The following is a 20,865-nucleotide window of genomic DNA, read 5'->3' on the forward strand; positions in this document are numbered from 1 at the left end:
GAATGTAGAATAATATTGATCTATTTTTGAATTTTCTTCATTTATGTTGGACATTCTGACAAACAGAAGTATAAAAAGTAACACACTAAAACGCTGACTTCAGTCCAAAGTGCGGTATTAACTAAATAATGTTCGTTCTACTTGAAAGTCGATGTGTTTTATCTAGCAATCAAATAAATAAATATTAATTTCTACATCTGTTTAATTCGGATTAGTTAATAGTGAATGTAAGTATTAAGTTTCGTGATACAAAAGTGAAGTTGTTATCTCTGGGTAATTGCTCTTAACAGTAGGGATATTTCTTTCCTCTTTGCAAATGAATGGCGTCTGTTTGAAGTTCGTTGCCGAGGCGTTGTTTTTTCAATTCGTTGCACTCTAAAATATTTATTCTATTGATTTCGCTTTCGTTAGAGTTCATCATGGGTGACTCCAAATGCAGTCCAAACCGTGATCCGAGGCTCCGATCTTCGTCGGCGACCACTTGGGACAATCAGGTATCCCAAAACAATCAATTCAATTCCCAGGTTCAGCCAGTGCATACAGCCTACCAACACCTTCATCAGAATAATATGTACAACAATGTAAGTGAATTGCTTGGAATCACATTTGAAATTGTTCATTGATCATAAATGTCTTTATCGTTTTCAGCCGAATCAGTATGCTAATCAGCAGCAGTACTACCCTGGTTATGATAACTATAACTACAATGCCTATCAGTATAATCAGGCAGGTCAAGGGTACATGAATGCAGTAAGTAGATCTTTTGATAGCTTTAGCATATAGTATTGCAAGCACAGTTTATTTACACATTTCACCAAGCTAAAATTTTACAGAGAATCCCAATTAGTTAAAAATATATATAAAAATCTTTGAATTAATAAAAATACGGACACAAAACAGTCATGTGCTGTAATATTGAGTGTAAGTTGGTTGGTAACTGGATATACAACTAAGTGAACTATTGTAAACAATTTTTATTAAGTTGCTCTTATATTTTGCAGAACACCCAGAATACAACAGAGAATTATACTGGAACTGGAGGTTGGACCAGCGCATACAACCAGGCAGCTCCTGCACCAACAACTGGATCTAATTTTAATTATCCACCAGAAAAACCAAATAAATCGGAAGGTAGGATATATATACTTTCCTTCTATAACAGTTTAATCATTTTTAAATTTCTTCAACAGCTGTAGCACAAGAGTTGGTTAAACAAAAGGAAAATCTTTTAAAGGAGAGAGAAACTTATAAAGATAGAGTAGTTGATTTGGGCAAGAAGCTGAAGATGTTAGTGGAGCAAAAGGATCAGTTAACTTCTAAACGGTCGCCCGACAGAGATACGCTGTATATAATTGAAGAAAATACCAAATTACAGGTATTTATTTTTTCTTTTAATTTGAAGATTTCGATTGTATGTCTTTAATAATGTTTTTAATTAAATTTTTCAGCAAGAAATCCAAAATAAGATTAAGGATGCAACTAACGTGATTGAAATATTATCGGGATCAATTGGCGATGGAGGTAAAACTTTAGAGAGCGACGGTTTAATTAAAGATTTAAAAAATGACAAGGTGAAGGTCAATTATAAACATTACGATCCTGAAATTCACTGGTGTCGGATGTGTGACGTGTTCCCACAGTCGGCTCGCAAATTGCTGAATCATTTGCACTCGAAAGGCCATCAGGAGATTGTTCAGGAAGAAAGTCCATGGCATAAGTTGCCACCAGAGCCGAAATTTCCTGTATACGATGGTGCACCCATCAGAAGATTGCCCATTAAAGGTAACGCGTAAAGACAAAATAACTATAGTTAACTAATATTAAGTTGATTTGCATTGTCAAGATTTCTGTGAGTTTTTGACAAAAGTTGGTCTGTATTTAGACTTTTGTCAAGAAACGATCTGATTTGTAGTAGATTAGTGGTAAATATCGTATAACGAATAATCCGATAATCGCTGATATATAGCGATGGATAAGTACGACTCAAAACGGGACTTGAAATTATTAAGAATGCATTAACTTGAACAAAGTTAAGTCCATTCTGGTGAGTATGAATTTTTGATGAAGAAATCAACTAATGAAACATTTTAGTCAGCTATATCTATGTATATGTAGTACTTACCCATCCCTACTGCCATAGTTTGGTATTTTAAATTTCTGGTTGGTGATCGGAAAATTGTTTTAGGACATGTCATTTAAGAACTAGAAATGGACTTATTGAAGCAGTTTATCTGTTTTAAAAAGTGTGACTCTTTTGATTGAAATGTAGGCAATATGCCAATACCTTTCTCATTTTTCAGAATCATTAATTTGTTGGTGATTTTAGGTCTTCAATTTTTTGTCGCCTCTACTGCTTGGTATTGCCGCCTGTGCGATATATGGATTGGAGATCTGCACTGCGCATCGGAACATCTAATGTCCATTACTCATACACAAAATTACTCGGTAACTATACATATATTCATTTATATATTTTTCCAAATTATTTCAATGTGTTTCGAAAATAACTAACCATATGTACTATAGAATTTTGTTGAGCAAAATCCGCATTGGGAAATTGAATGGCTGAAAGACAGGGAAAAGGCATTGGAGAGGATCAAGCGTAAAGAAAAACAAGATTCGGACTCCGATGACAAGAAGAGAAGAAGGAAAAAGGATAAATATTCTTCTTCCTTCAAGGACAAGAAGAAGAAGAAACGCAGTAAAAGAAGGAGGAAGCATTCCAGTGATTCGAGTAGCAGCTCTAGTTCTTCGTCCAGTTCTGGAGAGGAAGAAGACGACGACAAATCAAAATCAATTCACGTAGCCATGAGGAATAAGATTAAATTGTTTTCTAATAGTGATGATAAATTAGAAATTTTGGATAAGTTGTTGCAAGAAGAGAAGCAACGACAGGTGACAGCCGCCAACGTTGTATCTGAAGATAAGCTTATGAGCCAGTGGATGACGGTCAGCGAACCACCAGACAAAGATAAAAAGTTGCTGGAGAGTTTAAAGGAAAAATTGAAACAAAAACAAGATGCGGAAAAGGCAAAAGCCACCGCCGAGTATGAAGCCATGAAGCGTGTAAAGGAAAAAGAAGAATTTGACAAGAAACAAGCGGATAAGGCTAAGGCAGAAGCAAAGCATCGCGAGGAAGAGGAGACGAAGAAACGAGATAAAATGAGTTTAAAATTGAAAGAACAATCTACGAAGGTGAAAGGAGGAAAGTAAGTACATTGAACACTGCATAATCCATCAGGAATACTAAATTTCATTTTGTTTTTATTTCAGACGTTCGTATAGATCGCACTCAAGGAGTCCTAGCAGAGATAAAAGTCCGAGTCCGGAGAAAAAATATAACAGAAGAAATTCTCACCGTCGGCCTTACGAGGATTCCCATCGTTATGACGATAAGGATAAGAAAAATAACTACAAGAAGTTTGGTTTTATAGGCAAGATGCCTCTATTTAAGAATCAAAGGGTTAAGAAGCCTGAGAGTGATCGAATCGAAAAAGAGATTCAAAGGGAAGACTACGACGTCCCAAGAAAGACTCGCTTCCAGCCCGGAAATTTAGCAAGAGCATTTATCCCAGAACCAGAGGTTGTCCTCTTTCCCAAACTATCCTCTTATCCACCGTTAGCACCGCCGCCTCCGCCAGCCATCACGTCTGAAATTCCTCCGGCTCCTCCAAACATAAGCGTGCCCGCTCCGCCGCCGCCTCCAAAAATTGAACAAGCAATAACTGTTCCGGAAGTAGAGCCTGAGCCAGAAATAGATGATACGAAAGAGGAAATAGTTGAGGAGCAGGAGGAAGAGGAAAGCAAAGACGATTATGATATGTTATATGAAGAATATGGTAGTACAAGTGACTATAATCAATTATATCAGCATCGGCAACCTCATTCATATGATTTTATGCAGGTACCAAATGATACTGATCCTGACAATATCCCTAGATCACATACTATGCCCTTACAACCTCCTCCATTACCCCCAGATGATCCAAATGATCTTGCTATGCTTGGAATTAGTTCAGATGATATGGCTGTACAACAAATGTATTGAAATTTGAAGTGTAAATAAACATATAATTACATTGCTTAAACGGTTGCGTTTTTCTATTTTGCATTTTTAGGTTAGGTTGCATACTGACATACTCAGTCTTGAACGTCAAATTTTGTTTGTTCTGGTTCAGGGAGTGCTAGTCTCTAGAAAATCTATCGTTTTACAAAGTAATTTATTAATTAATATTTTAAAATGTCGACGTCCAGCTTATCGATATTCAAAACGGTTTTATACTACTCAGTATTCATCATTATTGCTCCAATTTCAACGTTTTTCTTCACCAAAATTGTCTTCTTTGAAAGTAAGTGAAATTCATCACATGATTAGTTAAATTAACATCTTGTAACCCCTTTTTTTTTCCATATTTACAGAACTGCTGGGTACCTCTTCTGTTGCAAGCAACGTTTGGTCAGCAATTGCATCTATAATTGTTTTGCATATAGCATTGGGCATGTACATCATGCGAGCATATTCTGATGCAAACAAAGTCAAGTCTGATAAAGAGGATAAAGTGGATTAAATGGTATTTGCTCTATTTTTGTATTACACTGTGTGCATTTTGTTACAGAAGTAGATTTTTAAGAGACTTAATAAATTAAGTGTAGTATGTATTATATTATTTATTTCATTTACTTTCTGGCCTAATTACAGAAGAAACCTTTTCCAAAATTATTATGTATCCAGTTTAGTGTGAATATTCGTGGTTTCATTATATTTATTTTGTTGAACCTCAAAATTAAATTATCTCCAAAATCAATATATTTCTGTATATGAGAAAAAAATCTAAACCTTTATTAAAATATTATTCTAAAAAGTGTTTTCTGGTTGTTTACATAAATGTTAGTTAAATGCAAATACAATTTGATGGAAGGCATAATCCATCTTTGTAGCCTTTTGATGAAAAGGAACCACGTCCATCCGGATTATGGGATCCTCTGCAAAAAAATATTGAATTAATAATAAATGAGAACATTGTATTTGTACTTACCAATACTCGCCATTTCTAAAGAACTAATAAACAAACACAATAATGTAGTGAAATACAATAGTTTCATTTTATTTAATAATCTATTTGCGTTCCTCTATTGAAATTAAGAAATTTGATGTAACTATTGTAAAAATGTGTTAATATCAACTGCAAAAACAGGTGCTACTAATACATGTGCCTTTGGTGTATCCGTATAATAAACGTAAGCAGTATTCCTTGCAATCCTGCAGACGGTTTCTTCTCGATAACAGATCGCATGCACCTCTTACGCGGTGTGAATCATCAATGCTGGCTGCAAACGCAATAAGTCTTAACAATAAGCTTAACTCAAATAATTTGTGCAATTTTATAATAATTAGATTGAACAAACGTTCTGTATAAATCTCACCAGCTGAAATAATCAGAATCTGCGACAGAGCCAATATTGCTGCGAGAAAAATACACAGCGACTTCTTGTCCATTGTTAAATAATTTACTTAATGAGAAGAGAAACGTTTACCAAAGACTACTTATACCATTCATTGGGACACGGGACTTTCCTTGCGAGATTATCCCAGATGTATAATTCAATTAATTCATATTTGATAAGATATTTTGTTTATTATTTCCGGATCAAACTAGTTTAGTTTATTCATTGATCGATAGATTTATTTAATATCATTGATATATCCTGAATAAACGTCATTTATTAAATTATCAATTACAGCCTCATCATTTTTATTAGATTCAATAATGATGAAGAAAAAATCAGTTATCATTATTTTTTTTTATAAAATATGGATTAGCGAATTAACTTTCTAACGTAGAAGCAATTATTACTAAATATCAATAATTCTTATGTTTCTATCAGCTTTTTGTATTGCATTTTCCAACATTATGTTTATAATCTACATAGCAGTAACAAATTCCATGAAATAGCAATATTTGCTGACGACAAATACATTTCTGCCAATAATTGCAGAAGTATACTTGAAGTATGACTCAAAACTAGAGGAATTTGGGTAAATCCCCAAATATATATGAAGTTATAAAATTTACATTATCCAAAAATGATTTCAGACATCAATAATATCTTGTCAAAACATTTAAATCGATTAATAAACTTGTTAACTAATTAATGATGATGGTTATTTCTTTTATTAAATGAATCTAATAAGAAATCTTATAGGAATTTCAATGAAACAACGATTTTTTACTTATTTTGTCTGATATTGTAACACACTACCTCCGTTTAGTATTTTATAATCGTTATATCACATTACTAGTTTCTATAAAATGTTCATATAAAATGAATATGAATTCTAAGAAATCACATGTAAAGCACCGATTTGTTATAATGATAAATATAAAACGAAATATAATGAAAGTGATTAATAAGATACTGTTGGCTTTATTCATGCAAAGTACAAATTCCAAATTTCAGACATAATTATCATTCTTTATTAAAGTTAATTTAAATTAATACTGATTAATGACAGCCAACTGGCACAAGCATTATAAACTTCAAATAAAGACATTTTGCAATTAATTTTAAATAATTTATTTGAAGTTACGAAAATCTTGCTAAACGCTTCAGGTTTTTGAAGTTTAACACTTGATGTTTTAGTAAAATAGATTCTTTTTGATAATATCATAAAAAAAACTGAAACGTTATCTTAATTACGAAATATCATGTTTTCATTTCTGTAGTAAGAGACACGTTTGATTATATCTGCTATAAACATAAGCAAAGTCCAAAAATAGAACAATGTTTAGAATTAATTGAGATTACTTTACTCACATTAATATTAAAATTAGCAATGTCCACTTCTGTTAGAAATATATTTGTAACATGATGTCTTCCAATCTCGGTGCTAATATTTTCAGTATTTCAATGTTAATTGATGAATTTACTGCAACATCAGTAGTATTTTCAGTTTAAAATTTAAAAAAAAACAAATTAAATGAATGCGATGAATGAATGTTTGAAAGTAATTAATAATAAGACATTTTTAATTATAATTACTTTAATAAATATGACAATAACATTTATCGTAGACACATTTTCCAGTTTTGAAGACGCCTTTGAACGTATTTCGACAATAATTCGCGCAAGCCGAATGATCGAGCGTGAGCAAAGACGTGGCGAAACTGTTGGACTGACAGACGGCCCTTTTCATCCTTTTCAACATCCCTAGAAAAATCATCATTACAAACTCAAAAGCACTCAATTTGGTAAAAAAAAAATAAAACTTACCCTCATTATGAGGCATCGCCGATAATTGGGCCACAATCAAACACAGGATGAACGACAGAACCAACAACTTCACCATCTTCGCCATTTGATGAGGAGAAAATCAAATGCTTTTGCACATTCCAGACAACATTCTTATTTATATACACATATATAGATCACGAGGAAAATCCAAGCAGACATCTCTCGTTTTATAAATACACATTTTTTTTTAGAAATTTTGATATACATATATAAAATTAATTTGATTATTTTCAACCGGATAATCTCTTGGCCAAATGCAAAGGTCGTCGGCGATAACTGAAAAATATAAAATATTACGCGTTAAATTTACAGCTGCAAAGAAAAACAAGTTTATGAAGCGTTAAATTGATTATTGGCATTCGCTCTTCTGATTTTCGTTACGAACGACTCTTTAATTTGGCAAAGTGTGCGATTCACAATTGTATGTATGCAAAGATTATAGGAAATCTAATCGGTAACGCGTTGAGGAAGTATAAAAATAAAATATATAAACAATATTTCAACACGAAATAATGTGTCGGCTGTTGAAATTCAACATCATCATTATGTATTTCTTTTATCTCATCTCTGTGTGTTGTAACGAGAAACATGTAGATAAATAATGTACAGTTTGTGTTGAACGTCTATAGCGACCAGTTTGCAAATAAATGTACTTATGTTAACATGAAATTTATAATAACGTTGGGGTGGTTGTTGGTGGTGGCTTTGGTTGTTGGAGTTGCATATTCGGTGCCAGTCGGATCAGGTGAATTCTTCATTTCATAATGCCAAAGACGCAGTAGATTTATCACGCCGTATTGATAATGGGGTCAATTTTCTATTTGCCTATAATTTGATTATGTTTTGTGTCGTTGCTAGATTTTCACGTGAGGACACGGAGGACACTGTGCTATTCGAATGGATATTCAACGCATTTCGTGCCTCTTAGTTCGGACGTGTGCTCAAGCTATTGTCGACATGGGTACAAGAAGTTCTTCAGAACGGGAAGATGCATAAATGAGAAGTGTCAATGCATCACTTGAGATTTGATTTCTTTGAATACTATTAATGTAATTAAGCATAACTTAATGTAGTTATTTACAGTTTCTTATACAATTTTGTGCGAATTAAAAGTGTTCCTTTTTTGTATATGTTTTGTTTTATTTTGTCTTTATTTATTTACTTATCTCATCAAACTTTACTATATGGAAATTACTGCCTTTCAGTTGATTTAAATCAATAAGAAATAGAAAAGTAGAACGTTTCTCTCTTTGAGTCTAAATAGTACCTCGTGATACAAGTAAGTCCTAACTTACTTTATTAATTTGGAGACTAGTACATTGCTTTTGTGATCTCCAAATAAAGCATTTGTTTCGATTGGATTTTGATTTCTATAATTTTTTAAAGCATTTCAATGTTAATTTGTCATACTTTATCAATTATTCCAATAAGAATACATTAATTGAAAAGCATGAAATAAATACATATAACTCAAAATGTAAAAAAAACTCATCAAATTATATTATATCTAAGAAAAGTGTTGAAATATTACTTAAATAATCTTTCATTTTTGAGAACGAGATTAGAGAAAAACCTCGTTCTCGATTATTATTAATTATATATAATTTTAGAATGTAAACTTTAATTTAATATTTTGATTTTTTGTTTATAAATTGTTTAGGTTTTTTTAAAATCTCCTGCATTTGCCATTGATAACATCAATTTTTTAAAGTTATTACTAACAAATGTGTACCTTTGTCTTGTAAATCCGTGTTTTTCAACATTTTTGCTCCACGTTGTATTGACATATGAAAAAAATACAACATACATTTTCAAAATTATTAATTTTTATTTGTATAAACGATGTTTTATAATAAATATTTCTATTTCAATAATATCAGGTGGTGGGCTATAGCAGACTTCATGACTCTGTTATATCGCTTCGGTGCATCGTCCCCTCATCGTAATTATTAGCATCAGGGTGTTGAGATACTTCTTTCTCTTTTTCTAATATCTCGGACATCATCCTAACGAGTCCTTCAGGACTGAAACATATTTCATGTCTCTCTAGAATTCTACTTATATTCATGGTTTCTACATCTTCTATATGGCCATAGTTAGTTTCGTGATCGTCTTGGAAGTCTTCATCCATGCCCATATAAGATTCATGCACCTCCATATCAAAATCATGCGGATAGTAGCATACCTCATGCATCATGTAAATTGCAAACTAGATGCTTCTTCTAATACTGACTTCAAGTAACTGGAGATAGCAGTATGTCATTCACCTTTTATATTATATATTTTACAGGTATTATTTTCCTAATTTTATTAAGTGCAATAAATCCCCTATCTTTTTGACTAGATCTTTTGTTACAAAATTGTTTTGTTCCTTGATTTGTTCACGTTTTACTTAATTACTGGAAATCTAATATATTGAATAGAAGTAATATTGGTCAGAAATATATAGTGGAACTTCGCTTAACGAGCAAAATAAATTGTAAGAAAAATAACTCGCAAAATTGAACGCATTATCGTATTTTAATTTATATTTAGTGTATATGGGGAAAATTGTTTCACTATACAAGTAAAAATCCGGAATATACTCGTTTAGCGAGGTTCCATTTTATATTTCTTTCCAATATTACTTCTTTTCAATATCTTAGATTTCCAGTAATTAAGTAAAACGCGAACAAATCAAAATGGGGTAAAACAAATCTGTAATGATGTAGCAAAAATTGAAGAGAATTTATTTCAAGTTTTTATTTTTAATTAAAATCACAATTAAATAAATAACTATCTAAACTGTACAATAAAAATATCTTTCATCAATAACAATCAATCTTATCAATTCGAATCGACCTTTTGCAAGGAAATATCATCGTATTCATCTTCATTCTCCGCCTCATCAGGAATAGCGTACAAAAACTTGTACAGGTAGGCGGCTATGACGGCTCCCAGTGTAGGTCCAACCCAGTAGATCTATAATAACAATAATAGCTCAATCAAAATACTATTTGAAAAACGATTAAATCGAATTTGATCAGCCACGTAATTCGATAAGAAATATAAAATGTTTTGTTTCATCACTCACCCAATGATTGGTCCAAACGCCATTCAATAAAGCCGGTGCGAAACTCCTGGCTGTGTTCATACTAGCACCAGTGAATGGACCCTAAACAACAATAATTAAAATATTAAAATTTATGTTTTAAATAATTATGGAAAAGTTTTGTTCATCAAATATTGGTTACATAAAATTTAAATAAAATTAATTCGTTACCTAGGTGATAGATAAATAAACATCACTTTAAGTTGTATAATGCATGATTTTAAATAATAACTTAAAAAAGCACTAAATTTTTGTTTAACTGAAACTTTTTCTTGTAAATTATTTAGTTAATTAAAAGTTTAAAATTTAATATTTAGTTAAACGTCAACTCAATTAGTTTCATGTCAAATCAATTTGATTACTATGGCAATTAACAATAATTAAATAACAATACTATTTCATGGCTAATTATAAGAAATAATTAAAAGTAAAATTTACCGCTGCCATTGCGAGTGCGGCAATTATGAAACCGAAACGAAGTGGGACTGAGTCCTGTTTCTGTGCATTCCTCCTGTCCCACAATCCAAGACAAACCAGGATCAAGACAGCTGTGATCACGGTTTCAATGGCCAAACCCTGCAAATCCAAATCAATGAAAATTGTTCGTGTGTGTTGAAAGTTCTGAATATTTACCTGCATGGTGGATGTTTTGGCGTGAGTATTCGTCACGCAGAAGCCGGAAGCCGTTACGTTTTCGCTGATCAAGATTGGAGATGCGATGTATTCAGATGGTACCAACAGCTTTAAATTGTAATTGTAAGTTATTCAATTTGTTGTTGTTACCATAAATCAGATGCATACTTTTAAACCTGCATAACCGAAGATTGCTCCTACGAATTGACCGACAACGTAGATTCCAGCCGTCTTCAGATCGAGATGTCCGAAGATGTAACTGACGAGGGTCACGGCCGGATTCAGATGAGCACCAGAGATGTGTCCAAAAATCTACAAAATTTGAATTAATACATTTTGTAATATTACCAACAAAATTGAATGTTTTTTTTTTATGAACGATTGGTTAAATAAAAGGTTTTCAAGCGCATTTGTAGTTTTTTAAGGATTATTTTCAAAAGAAGAATAAAGCATAATAAGAAGCATAATTAGTCTTTTTATATCATTGAAATTTAAGTGTGCCGCGGAATTTTAATTATATATTCAAGTAAGATAAAAATGGTTGAAAAGTAACGAATTCAATAGTAACCTTCTAGTTCAAAATAAAACAAATGAGTAACGACTTTCCGTTGAATCGCCTTCGACTTTAAGTTATTGCATTGGCAAAAATTAAATTGTATTTCCTTTATAGATTACTTAATTAATAGAATAACAGCAAACAAGAACTGTGAAAAATGTTAAATGAAATTATGAATTTAAATGATTGTACAATAATTATTGCTTTGCAAATAAATTGAACAGAAATCTCATATTTTGTTTCACTTATTGCATAAACGATTACTTCAACAATCGAATTTAGTTAATTGGTCAACGGTATCTCCGATCTAGATAATCTTAATCGATATCGCTATCATTTATACTCATTAGAATTCCTCGGAATTCCAAATACTTGAACTATGTCGATATTTACCTGGATAATGATCATGATCGTAAGACCAAAGGTGATCGAAGGCATGTAATGACTGATGTAGGTCTCCTCGTACCCGGTGATGCAGCCCATGCATCCTAAGAACAAAAGCAGAGCTGTTCCCAAGAACTCTGCCACAAGCAAAGCAATCATGTTGGGCTGCTGGTACGTGGTTTTCTGTCCTGCAATAAAACAAACATTTTAATATTGTCATGGAGCTAATAAATAAAGTCAAACAGTTGTGCACTATGGTTACGTAATCCTGAATCAACAGCCGCTACCTGCGTTACGACGAAAATGTTTACGAGCGAGTGTGGATTATCTTGCGTCTTTAAATGTTTACTGTGTTTACGATTTTGAAAACATTATAAATGGCTTATAACAAATTCTTAAGAAAACACGAAAATAGCTGATGGAAATGTTATAAAAAAAAACTGAATTCAATAATATAATTAGCGATTAATAGAAGAAAAACTTCATATTCCAGTTAATAATATTAATATTTCATTTTAGTTATCGCAAAAACCCATTTATCTAATGATTAAATAACTTTTATACTATATTCAAAAGTTTTATGAGATTTTTTAGAAAAAGTATATTCTTTTTGTCTTTGTTGAAGTCTCTTTGTCTACGCCTATTTAAATATGACGGAAATTAATAACAATTTTGTATTGTTTAATTATTTAGTAATAATTATGTTTTTTCTCTATATACATAAAACTATTTCAAAAGTAAGTCTTTAAGGACTAAATTTACTAAGTGTTACATAATACCACACTTAGTAAATTTAACTTTATGAAATACTTATTTTTTTCTGAAAATTAATTCAAAAGATTCTAACCGATTAGATTTTAAATGCACGTTCGATGATAAGTCTAATATCAGTATTGTTTGTGATTTGAATCAAATTACAAAGTTCACAAATCTTCTGTTTCTTTATATAATCATAATGTAATTCTATTAAAGCCTATAAAATACTATAATACTATATGAAGATTTTACTAAACGTTTGTGAACTAATTGTTACTCAATCTACTAACTAATAACTTTAAATACCTTTTCCCATTATAGCGTTGTTCAGTGCAGAGTATCAATTGGAAGATGGTCAAGTCAGTTTTTTTCTTATGTGGATCACCACTCGAGGGTAAAACATAAATGCCATTCGAAATCAGTTACACATTACTATATCGTTCTGATTTAATGTAGTACAGATAACGCCTCCAATGATAACAACAATAAATCGCCACTTTTATTTATTGCACGCCAGAATCTGGTCTCTATTTGTGACGCTTAATCTGCTCCCGTGATAATTAAGTAAATAATTCACAAAACACATCGAAACCAAAATACAAAAAAAAATAAAAAATATGTGTGTGTGCATCGGATTAACGGGATTAGTATTTATTGATATTGCTCTTATCGTGATTTTTTTTTTGAGAATTCCTAAAATCTACTAATCGTGCATATAATTATTAAGTTGACATTTCAATTACGTTAATCACTTTTTTTTTTTGATTATCTTACACTCGATAACAAACTTTTTTCGATCGATAAATTATTAATAATATTAATTTTTATTATTTGTTATTTTTAAATCTAAATAATTGTATTCAATTTCTAAGATTTAATATCAATTAAAACAGTTGCATTTGTCATTGTAATCAAACACAAATCAAAATTTAACGTTGGTACTCGCTAAAATAAAAATAAATACACTGAATGTTTACGAAACAAAAGAATTGTAGTTAATGGTAATACGTAAAAATGTGTCAAGTGATAAACAGATAAGTTATTTTTTGGCGGTATCGAAGTATTTTGTGCAGATTGCAGAATTGTTGAACAGGTATGTTAAAAACTCCTAATTCTAATTGGATTTCAAATTTATCCCAAAAATTTTTTGATTAACTAATCAAATTCCACTTTTGAAATCTACATATTGCAATTCTGACACGTGGTGTTTTTTGTTATTGCATTGGCGATTTGATCTCTTGAACTATCATATTGATCAGTAGATCAAACTTCTCGAGAAAAAAGCACTAAATTACCCAAAAATTCATCTATTGGCAATAACGATATAAGTGTCATTCGTTTGCTTATCATATTTTCTTGATTTCAAATATTAATTGAGTTTTAATTAATTAATCATTAATTTTACGGTCTTTATACGGCCGATAATATATCGAATATTGAAAAATATATTGATTTGTATACATATTCTGAAAGGTGAGACGGTTATAGTTTTTAGAAAAAATGTTTGGCTCAGATGAAATGATTTGTGTTACTTTAGTACCGTTTTTTAAGATAGAGGAAAACATTGTAAATGCACAATTACTATTACTGGAAATTCAATTATGTAACTAAAGCAATAACTAAGATGTATGCTGATTATTGAGCTAAGTTTAGAGCAGGTGTTTTCAGTCATAAAGGTATTATAGTAATGAAATCATGACATTGATCGAAAATAACCAATACTACATGACATGTAAATTAAAAATATCATTTTTTGAGACTTGGTTATATAAACTGTACAAAATATTAGTTTTGTAGAAATTAACTTTCAATGTTCAGAAATTTATAAATTTCATTGCCGTAAATTAGGTTCTATAAAAATATTGTTACGAAACATTAAACTATATAATAATTCTTTACTTTAGTTTTATAATATTTCAGTTATACCATTTCTTTTTTTTTTAAATTTAATTTCTTGAAATGTTACGTCAATAACTACAAATCTCAAGATTAACTATAAAATTCAATTAGTATTAGAGTGAAGGTTCTTTATTCTTGTTAATTAATTTTTAATCGTGTGGAATTTCAATTAATTGATAACAAAATTTTAAATTGAAATGTACATATTAAACAAATTAATCTAGATTTCATAAATAGTTCATCGAATATAAAATACATTTAGATTATTCAACGTAAATTCTATCAAAATCTATTTGAAAACTTTAGAAGTTATAAAAAATATTAGATTTCATTTCAATTATTAAAAACCTCAGCTTGCACATAAAAATTGTGGAAGTCAAAGTTCAAAGGAAAAAAAATTAAGGCATTTCGACGACTTTCATCATACTTTCCACATAGAATCATATACTTTAATTGTTAAAAATCAGTTAATTTACTGAATATCTATAAAGTATTGATTATTAATTGTGTAAATAATTTTATTTATGTTTAACTTTTCATATATTTATAAAGTTATTTGTATAATTTATCATATTATTAAAGTAGCAATTACGTAATTTGCATGTTTAATTAAGTAATTGCAAAATATTCTTTTTTATCCATGAAATGTAAAAATATTTTTTAATGAGTGCATTTGTTTTTATGCGATAATTAATGTAGAAAATAGTATTAAGTGTAAATTCTGAATATTTAAGTGAGATAACAACTTACGCATATAAATAATTATTATTCCACAAGATGCGAACATTTGTCTGATAATAAATTAGAGCTTAACATACTTATAGTATCAAACAGTATTTATAAATTGATCATTTGTTATTTAATTTATTATTTTAAATTAGTTTTCGATATTGAGCTCAAAAATAATTATAATAATTTAAACGTATAATATTTATAATATAATTAAAAAAAGACCATTATTACTATTTCGTAGTTATGTGAATCATTATTAAAAGCAAATAGAAATCTATACTCACATATAATGACAAATTCCAAAACGTAATTAAATGCGTTTACAATGTCCACAATCTGATTGCATTGAGATAAAATTGGATTATACCATTATTATTACTTAAACACTTATCATAATCGATAATCTATAAAACTAGTATATTTACAATGTCTTCTTTACCTTTTTTCTGTATCTTTTTCTCAGGTTTTTCGCTTGACTTTTCCTTCGAATCCTGCTTCATCATGTCCTGCAGATCGGCCACCCTCAGGCAGACGCCGTTGATCACGTTGCTCGGGATATGTTCTTTAATCGTCATCGCGTTCTCTAATGAAGACCTCCCGGTACCTGCTCACAATCTATATACTAAAACAGAACGATTATGATATTCAACAATGGTTGTTGTGCAACAGCGACAACACGAATATAAAGAAATTGATATGTGCATTGTTTTTTGAGATGATTAGAATAATTGCAATGCATACCATTTTTTTTTGCTCGATAATTGAGCTTTGTATGGTGTGCGATAAAATCCGGTGAGTAATTGCGTTTCAAAATATTATTACGCTTAAAAAAACATCAAAAGCAATTTTTTCTCTTTGCGCAAACTGATAACTAAATTCCAGCATACTATCAATGTTAAATATGTGGAAATATGTTTTATAGTAAAATATATAGATTAGAGTGAACATTCTAAAGAAATATTGAAGTAGTATTTTGTAATATTCCCTATATATATTATCTACAAGTAAATGTATAACTGTCGCAAACAAAGATTAAGAGATTTTTTTGTTTCAATTTCGATTGACTACTTGATTTTTATACCAAGACAGCTAATACCGGAAGTATTGTTTTTGCCCTATGATTTTTAGACAAGGGCGCAAATTAGATATTGGCGCAATATTTCCTTGTTGTACTACTTAAATTGTATCTTAATTTTCTAGAAAATATAAAGGAAAGAGGAATTATCATGTTCTGAATTCATTAAAAATGCATCAAATTTTATTGTTACAAATACATTTTACAAATGAAACTCTAAAAATTGAATTTAGAAATTTAGGAATTTCTGACCATTACAGATTTAAGCACTTATAAAGAAAATAATTGAATTACTTGTATTTTAAAATATTTGCTATTTACCTATTCGTTGTTTAACTTTTATAAAATATCCAACATTAAGTATTTGATAAAATCTACCACGAATTTAAACTTTATCAGTTTTCAATACTTTTCTTTCTTCAATTTATAATTTACAATATTTAATGTGATTTTTTTTTAATTCAAACTTTTATTGTATTTATTCGATATTTAGAGGAATCTAATTTTTAACAAATTTTGAAGGTTTTTATTTTTATTGCGAATTTAAACTTTTATTGTGCAAATTATGTTTTCAAAAATATTGGTTTATTTTTTTTTTAGTTCAAGGCAACCTGTTTTAACTGAATGCAAAAATATAACACGGTTCCATCAATAAAACGGTCATCCAACCGGAAAGGTCGCTGTGTAACTGCAGCGAAATGAAAATAAAACACATCCATTTATTTTGGTAATAAAATTATAACAACTTCATCATTGATCAGTACATACGGAAGCAATGAACTCGAATTATTGAAGCAATTCAAGTCAAGAGACTTCTTGTGCCACCTGCTAATGGACAGGAAGTCAGGAGCTTCAAAGAATAACAATCGCGAAGTGACTTGAATAGTAAAATTGTGCGTTCGTTCAAAATTCAAAAACGTAATTAAAAATTATGCACTTATAAGCTAATAACTATTCATTAATTAACTAAGAGATAATTAACATTCTGGAATTACCGCATTATTATCTTATTAAGCTAAGAAAAAAAAGGTGTGTGACAAGTGACGATAAACAGGTTGATTCTTCGACATTTTTCATAAACAAATCAAAATGTAAATATTTGCAAATGCTTTATATAGTACACTTCAAAAGTAATACATTAATCCAATAATATATTATACCCATTACATTTATGTCATTATATTATTTATACATATTTTTCACAAGATTTACAATTTTTTTTGTATATATTTCCTCTTTTTATGTAAAAATTATTTTTTTTTATTGAATTTAATTCATTTAATCTTAAAATCTAATTAAAAATAATGAATTTATATATGATTTAAAAATATATTTTTGACTAATTTTTTTTCTGAAATTTAAATATATTTCTATTATTATATATTTAGATCTAAAAATTGTAAAAATTTTGCTGTTAAAAAATAATATTTTAATTTAATTTTCAGTGTTTAAATGCAATTGTGAATAGAAATATAGCGATTAAAGATTTCTGTGAAAATACGTCAATTTACTTTCTAATATGTATTTATAGTTTAATTCATACATGGATATTGATATTAATATAAAAAAAACTATTTTTTTGTATAATGAACTGAGTATAATAATTCATGACCTTAACTTAACAAAACTATTTTGATCACATAATCAATTGAAAAGCATAATGATGCATAATTCATTTATGCTGCATACATTTGATGTTAGAAATTAAGATATCAGCTGTTAACCTTTTAATATCCATTTTTGTTTAATACATTTTATGAAAAAATAAACTTTGCTTTCATGAAGTTAATTTGGCTTAGAATTTTATCAGTTGTAAAAAATTGTGAATTGGAGAATTAACTTAAATTTTGATAATTTTACTTGATTAATAGTAATTAATAACCTTTAGATACTTATATAACTTATAACTTAATGTTATAATTTTCTCATATTCTTATCGATACGTACAATAATTAAAATCCAAGGTATTTATGAAGTTGCGGTACTTCACTGACTAAGGTCACAATTAAATGTTATCGCACTCATGTTTTCATGAAGAAAATATTATTTATCCGATGGAAACCGAATAGAAAGTTATATACAGTTTGTAAAAAAAAACTAATTCAAATTTATAATATCAGCGTTTCTCAACATTTTTGTCCCGCGTCGCAACATATTTGATTGTATTTATACTACAATCCAATTGTATATTTTTTTTGACGCTTTGTCGTAAGATAACAGCTGTCATTTTAGGACCCAATTATTTATAATATATTTTTTGACGCTTTGTCACAATTTGACAGCTGTCATTTTGCGACCCAATTGTTTATAATATAAATTTTTGACGCTTTATCGTAAGGTGACAGCTGTCATTTTAAGACCCATTTATTTATAATATAATTTTTTGACGCTTTGTGGTAAGGTGACAGCTGTCATTTTAGGACCCATTTATTTATAATATAATTTGTTGACGCTTTGTCGCAATTGACAGCTGTCATTTTAGGACCCAATTTTTATAATATATTTTTTGACGCTTTGTCAATTGACAGCTGTCATTTTGCGACCCAATTGTTTATAATATAAATTTTTGACGCTTTATCGTAAGGTGACAGCTGTCATTTTAAGACCCATTTATTTATAATATAATTTTTTGACGCTTTGTCGGTAAGGTGACAGCTGTCATTTTAGGACCCATTTATTAATAATATAATTTGTTGACGCTTTGTCGCAATCTGACAGCTGTCATTTTGTGACCCTTTAAAAATTTAACGCAACCCATAGGTTGAGAACCGCTGTTTTACCAGACTTTGATTAGTTTCAGTTATTTACATTCCACTTTTTATTTAAAATTAATTCTTAATTAAGCATTTTCGATGCACCCAATTAAACATTGTCTGATAACATCAGTAAATTGGCATTTTTTTTAATTCATCAGTTATATTCATTTGTTCCAGCAGAGATCCTTAAGTTTAGCAAACGTAATGTTTTTTTTTGGTATGCAAATCGAAGAATCATGCAAATCCGTTATGTAACATTTATCAACGATTTCTTTTATATCAAACATAAGAAACGCGATGCTTTGGAAATGAATCAGATTACGCAACATTCGTGCATCAGAATTATTTCCGCCACTTCGATTAACACCGTGCAATTAATTGACTATTAAAAAAAATGCATGCAATTTTATTTACCACAAAATAATGTTATCAGTAATGGGTATTCTATGTACAATAATAAAAATGCATTACTCACGCTTTTTATTTAGACACATTTGCGAGTTACAAAAACATTATTTGTACATCAAAATTATATTTTCTGTTAATGTGTATATTAAATTTAAAGTTTTTCAGTATTTTTACTCGTAAGAATTAGTATGTTTTGTACTTTCCAAAAGTAAAATTGAGTAACAGGAACTTACCTTTAATTCAATTCAAACAAATCCAATCTACGATTCAAATAATATTATTTTTTGATGAAAACCACAACTTGTATATGCAATAGTAATTGTTTCTCGGTAAATTCAGGTTGAAAATAATGAATGACTGACCGATAAAGTTGTATGTCTGTAAATATATATATGAAAGAAAAACCATGAATATCCCTACTACAAACATTGTTTTAAATATAATTGTATTTCTTACTGTTGTTAACAATAATAGTAGTAATATTATTCCAGCGGCGTGGCATGTTTAAGAGACCTTTACAATTATGTTCCTATGTGCGCGTTCCGAATTAATTTTTATTTCCGAACGTTTACACCGCTTCTTACTTTTTTTTTTATAATGCAGACTATTTGTACATTGACTTCCTCCTTCGTTTCCGATTTGAGACATGCATGTACGTATGTATACTTGAAGCTGCTAAATTCGCAAATGCTAATCCATCATTTCCGGCACGAATAGAACTTTACTAATAACATCCGCGACGTTCGGAATTTCAAGTTTCGCACGAGTACGTTCAGGTTTCACCGCAAAACTGTATTCTGTCGAAGACTATATGTGTTTATTCCATTTAATTGGAAAATACCCATTCTGTTATCAAATGCAGTATTAGTTTCCAAGGTTAATAGACAGTATTTTTAGCGAATTATAAAACGAACAAATAAGGATAATGTTTTATATGATTTAGTAGACAAAAAACTAGTAATTTGTGTTTGCTTAGTTTAACAGTAAAGATGGGTAATTATAAATAACATGAGTCAATATAAATATAATAAGAATTTATACAAAATAGACTTTAAAAATATTCAATTCCATCGATAATTTATACGAAAATAATCTTGGAAATTGTTGAATGACAAATCTTAGAATCTTATATTTAAAAAAACGCCCGTAGTGATCAAAAGTTCCCTGTTATATAACAATTGTTGTTCTTCATTAGAGACTTAATTTGCGGTTTTCTTTTACGCGTCACAAATTTTCTCGAATCTTCAACCTAACACCAACCACATATTTTTCGAAATTATTA

The 20,865-nt window shown here is 29.7% G+C and overlaps 3 protein-coding genes and 1 long non-coding RNA gene across 8 annotated transcripts; 2 read left to right on the forward strand and 2 right to left on the reverse strand.

The window, feature by feature from the left end:
• Positions 1-107: 107 nt before the first annotated feature.
• Positions 108-4,088, forward strand: LOC108563557 (zinc finger matrin-type protein CG9776). Of its 2 annotated transcripts, XM_017922268.1 has the most exons (9): positions 108-227; positions 412-581; positions 649-750; positions 1,002-1,131; positions 1,191-1,375; positions 1,449-1,782; positions 2,327-2,445; positions 2,527-3,209; positions 3,274-4,088. In XM_017922268.1, the coding sequence occupies exons 2-9, from the start codon at positions 420-422 to the stop codon at positions 4,046-4,048; spliced, it is 2,490 nt and encodes an 829-aa protein (XP_017777757.1). In that variant the 5' UTR covers positions 108-227; positions 412-419; the 3' UTR covers positions 4,049-4,088. The 2 variants fall into 2 exon arrangements, with proteins under 2 accessions (XP_017777757.1, XP_017777758.1); XM_017922269.1 differs by lacking the exon at positions 108-227 and having other exon boundaries at positions 302-581.
• Positions 4,089-4,129: 41 nt separating this feature from the next.
• LOC108563558 (vacuolar ATPase assembly integral membrane protein VMA21 homolog) lies at positions 4,130-4,659 on the forward strand. The gene is made up of 2 exons (XM_017922270.1): positions 4,130-4,349; positions 4,420-4,659. Exons 1-2 carry the CDS (start codon positions 4,241-4,243, stop codon positions 4,566-4,568), a joined length of 258 nt encoding a protein of 85 aa, XP_017777759.1. The 5' UTR covers positions 4,130-4,240; the 3' UTR covers positions 4,569-4,659.
• A 183-nt stretch (positions 4,660-4,842) lies between these two features.
• Positions 4,843-5,525, reverse strand: LOC108563560. The gene is made up of 3 exons (XR_001891096.1): positions 5,425-5,525; positions 5,037-5,328; positions 4,843-4,983 (listed from the first exon to the last, which is right to left on the reverse strand). It is a non-coding gene; the product is annotated as an uncharacterized LOC108563560 (long non-coding RNA).
• A 4,475-nt stretch (positions 5,526-10,000) lies between these two features.
• LOC108563515 (aquaporin AQPAn.G-like) lies at positions 10,001-20,368 on the reverse strand. Of its 4 annotated transcripts, none has more exons than XM_017922209.1 (8): positions 20,170-20,368; positions 15,784-15,966; positions 11,967-12,145; positions 11,186-11,329; positions 11,018-11,125; positions 10,823-10,960; positions 10,367-10,447; positions 10,001-10,254 (listed from the first exon to the last, which is right to left on the reverse strand). In XM_017922209.1, exons 2-8 carry the CDS (start codon positions 15,917-15,919, stop codon positions 10,120-10,122), a joined length of 921 nt encoding a protein of 306 aa, XP_017777698.1. In that variant the 5' UTR covers positions 15,920-15,966; positions 20,170-20,368; the 3' UTR covers positions 10,001-10,119. The 4 variants fall into 4 exon arrangements, with proteins under 4 accessions (XP_017777698.1, XP_017777699.1, XP_017777697.1 ...); XM_017922210.1 differs by lacking the exon at positions 20,170-20,368 and adding an exon at positions 19,817-19,915; XM_017922208.1 differs by lacking the exon at positions 20,170-20,368 and having other exon boundaries at positions 15,784-16,223.
• Between the last annotated feature and the right edge of the window lie 497 nt (positions 20,369-20,865).

The sequence above is a fragment of the Nicrophorus vespilloides genome, unplaced genomic scaffold, assembly GCF_001412225.1.
Source record: "Nicrophorus vespilloides isolate i.1.1-1 unplaced genomic scaffold, Nicve_v1.0, whole genome shotgun sequence".
NCBI classification, from domain to species: Eukaryota; Metazoa; Arthropoda; class Insecta; order Coleoptera; family Silphidae; genus Nicrophorus; species Nicrophorus vespilloides.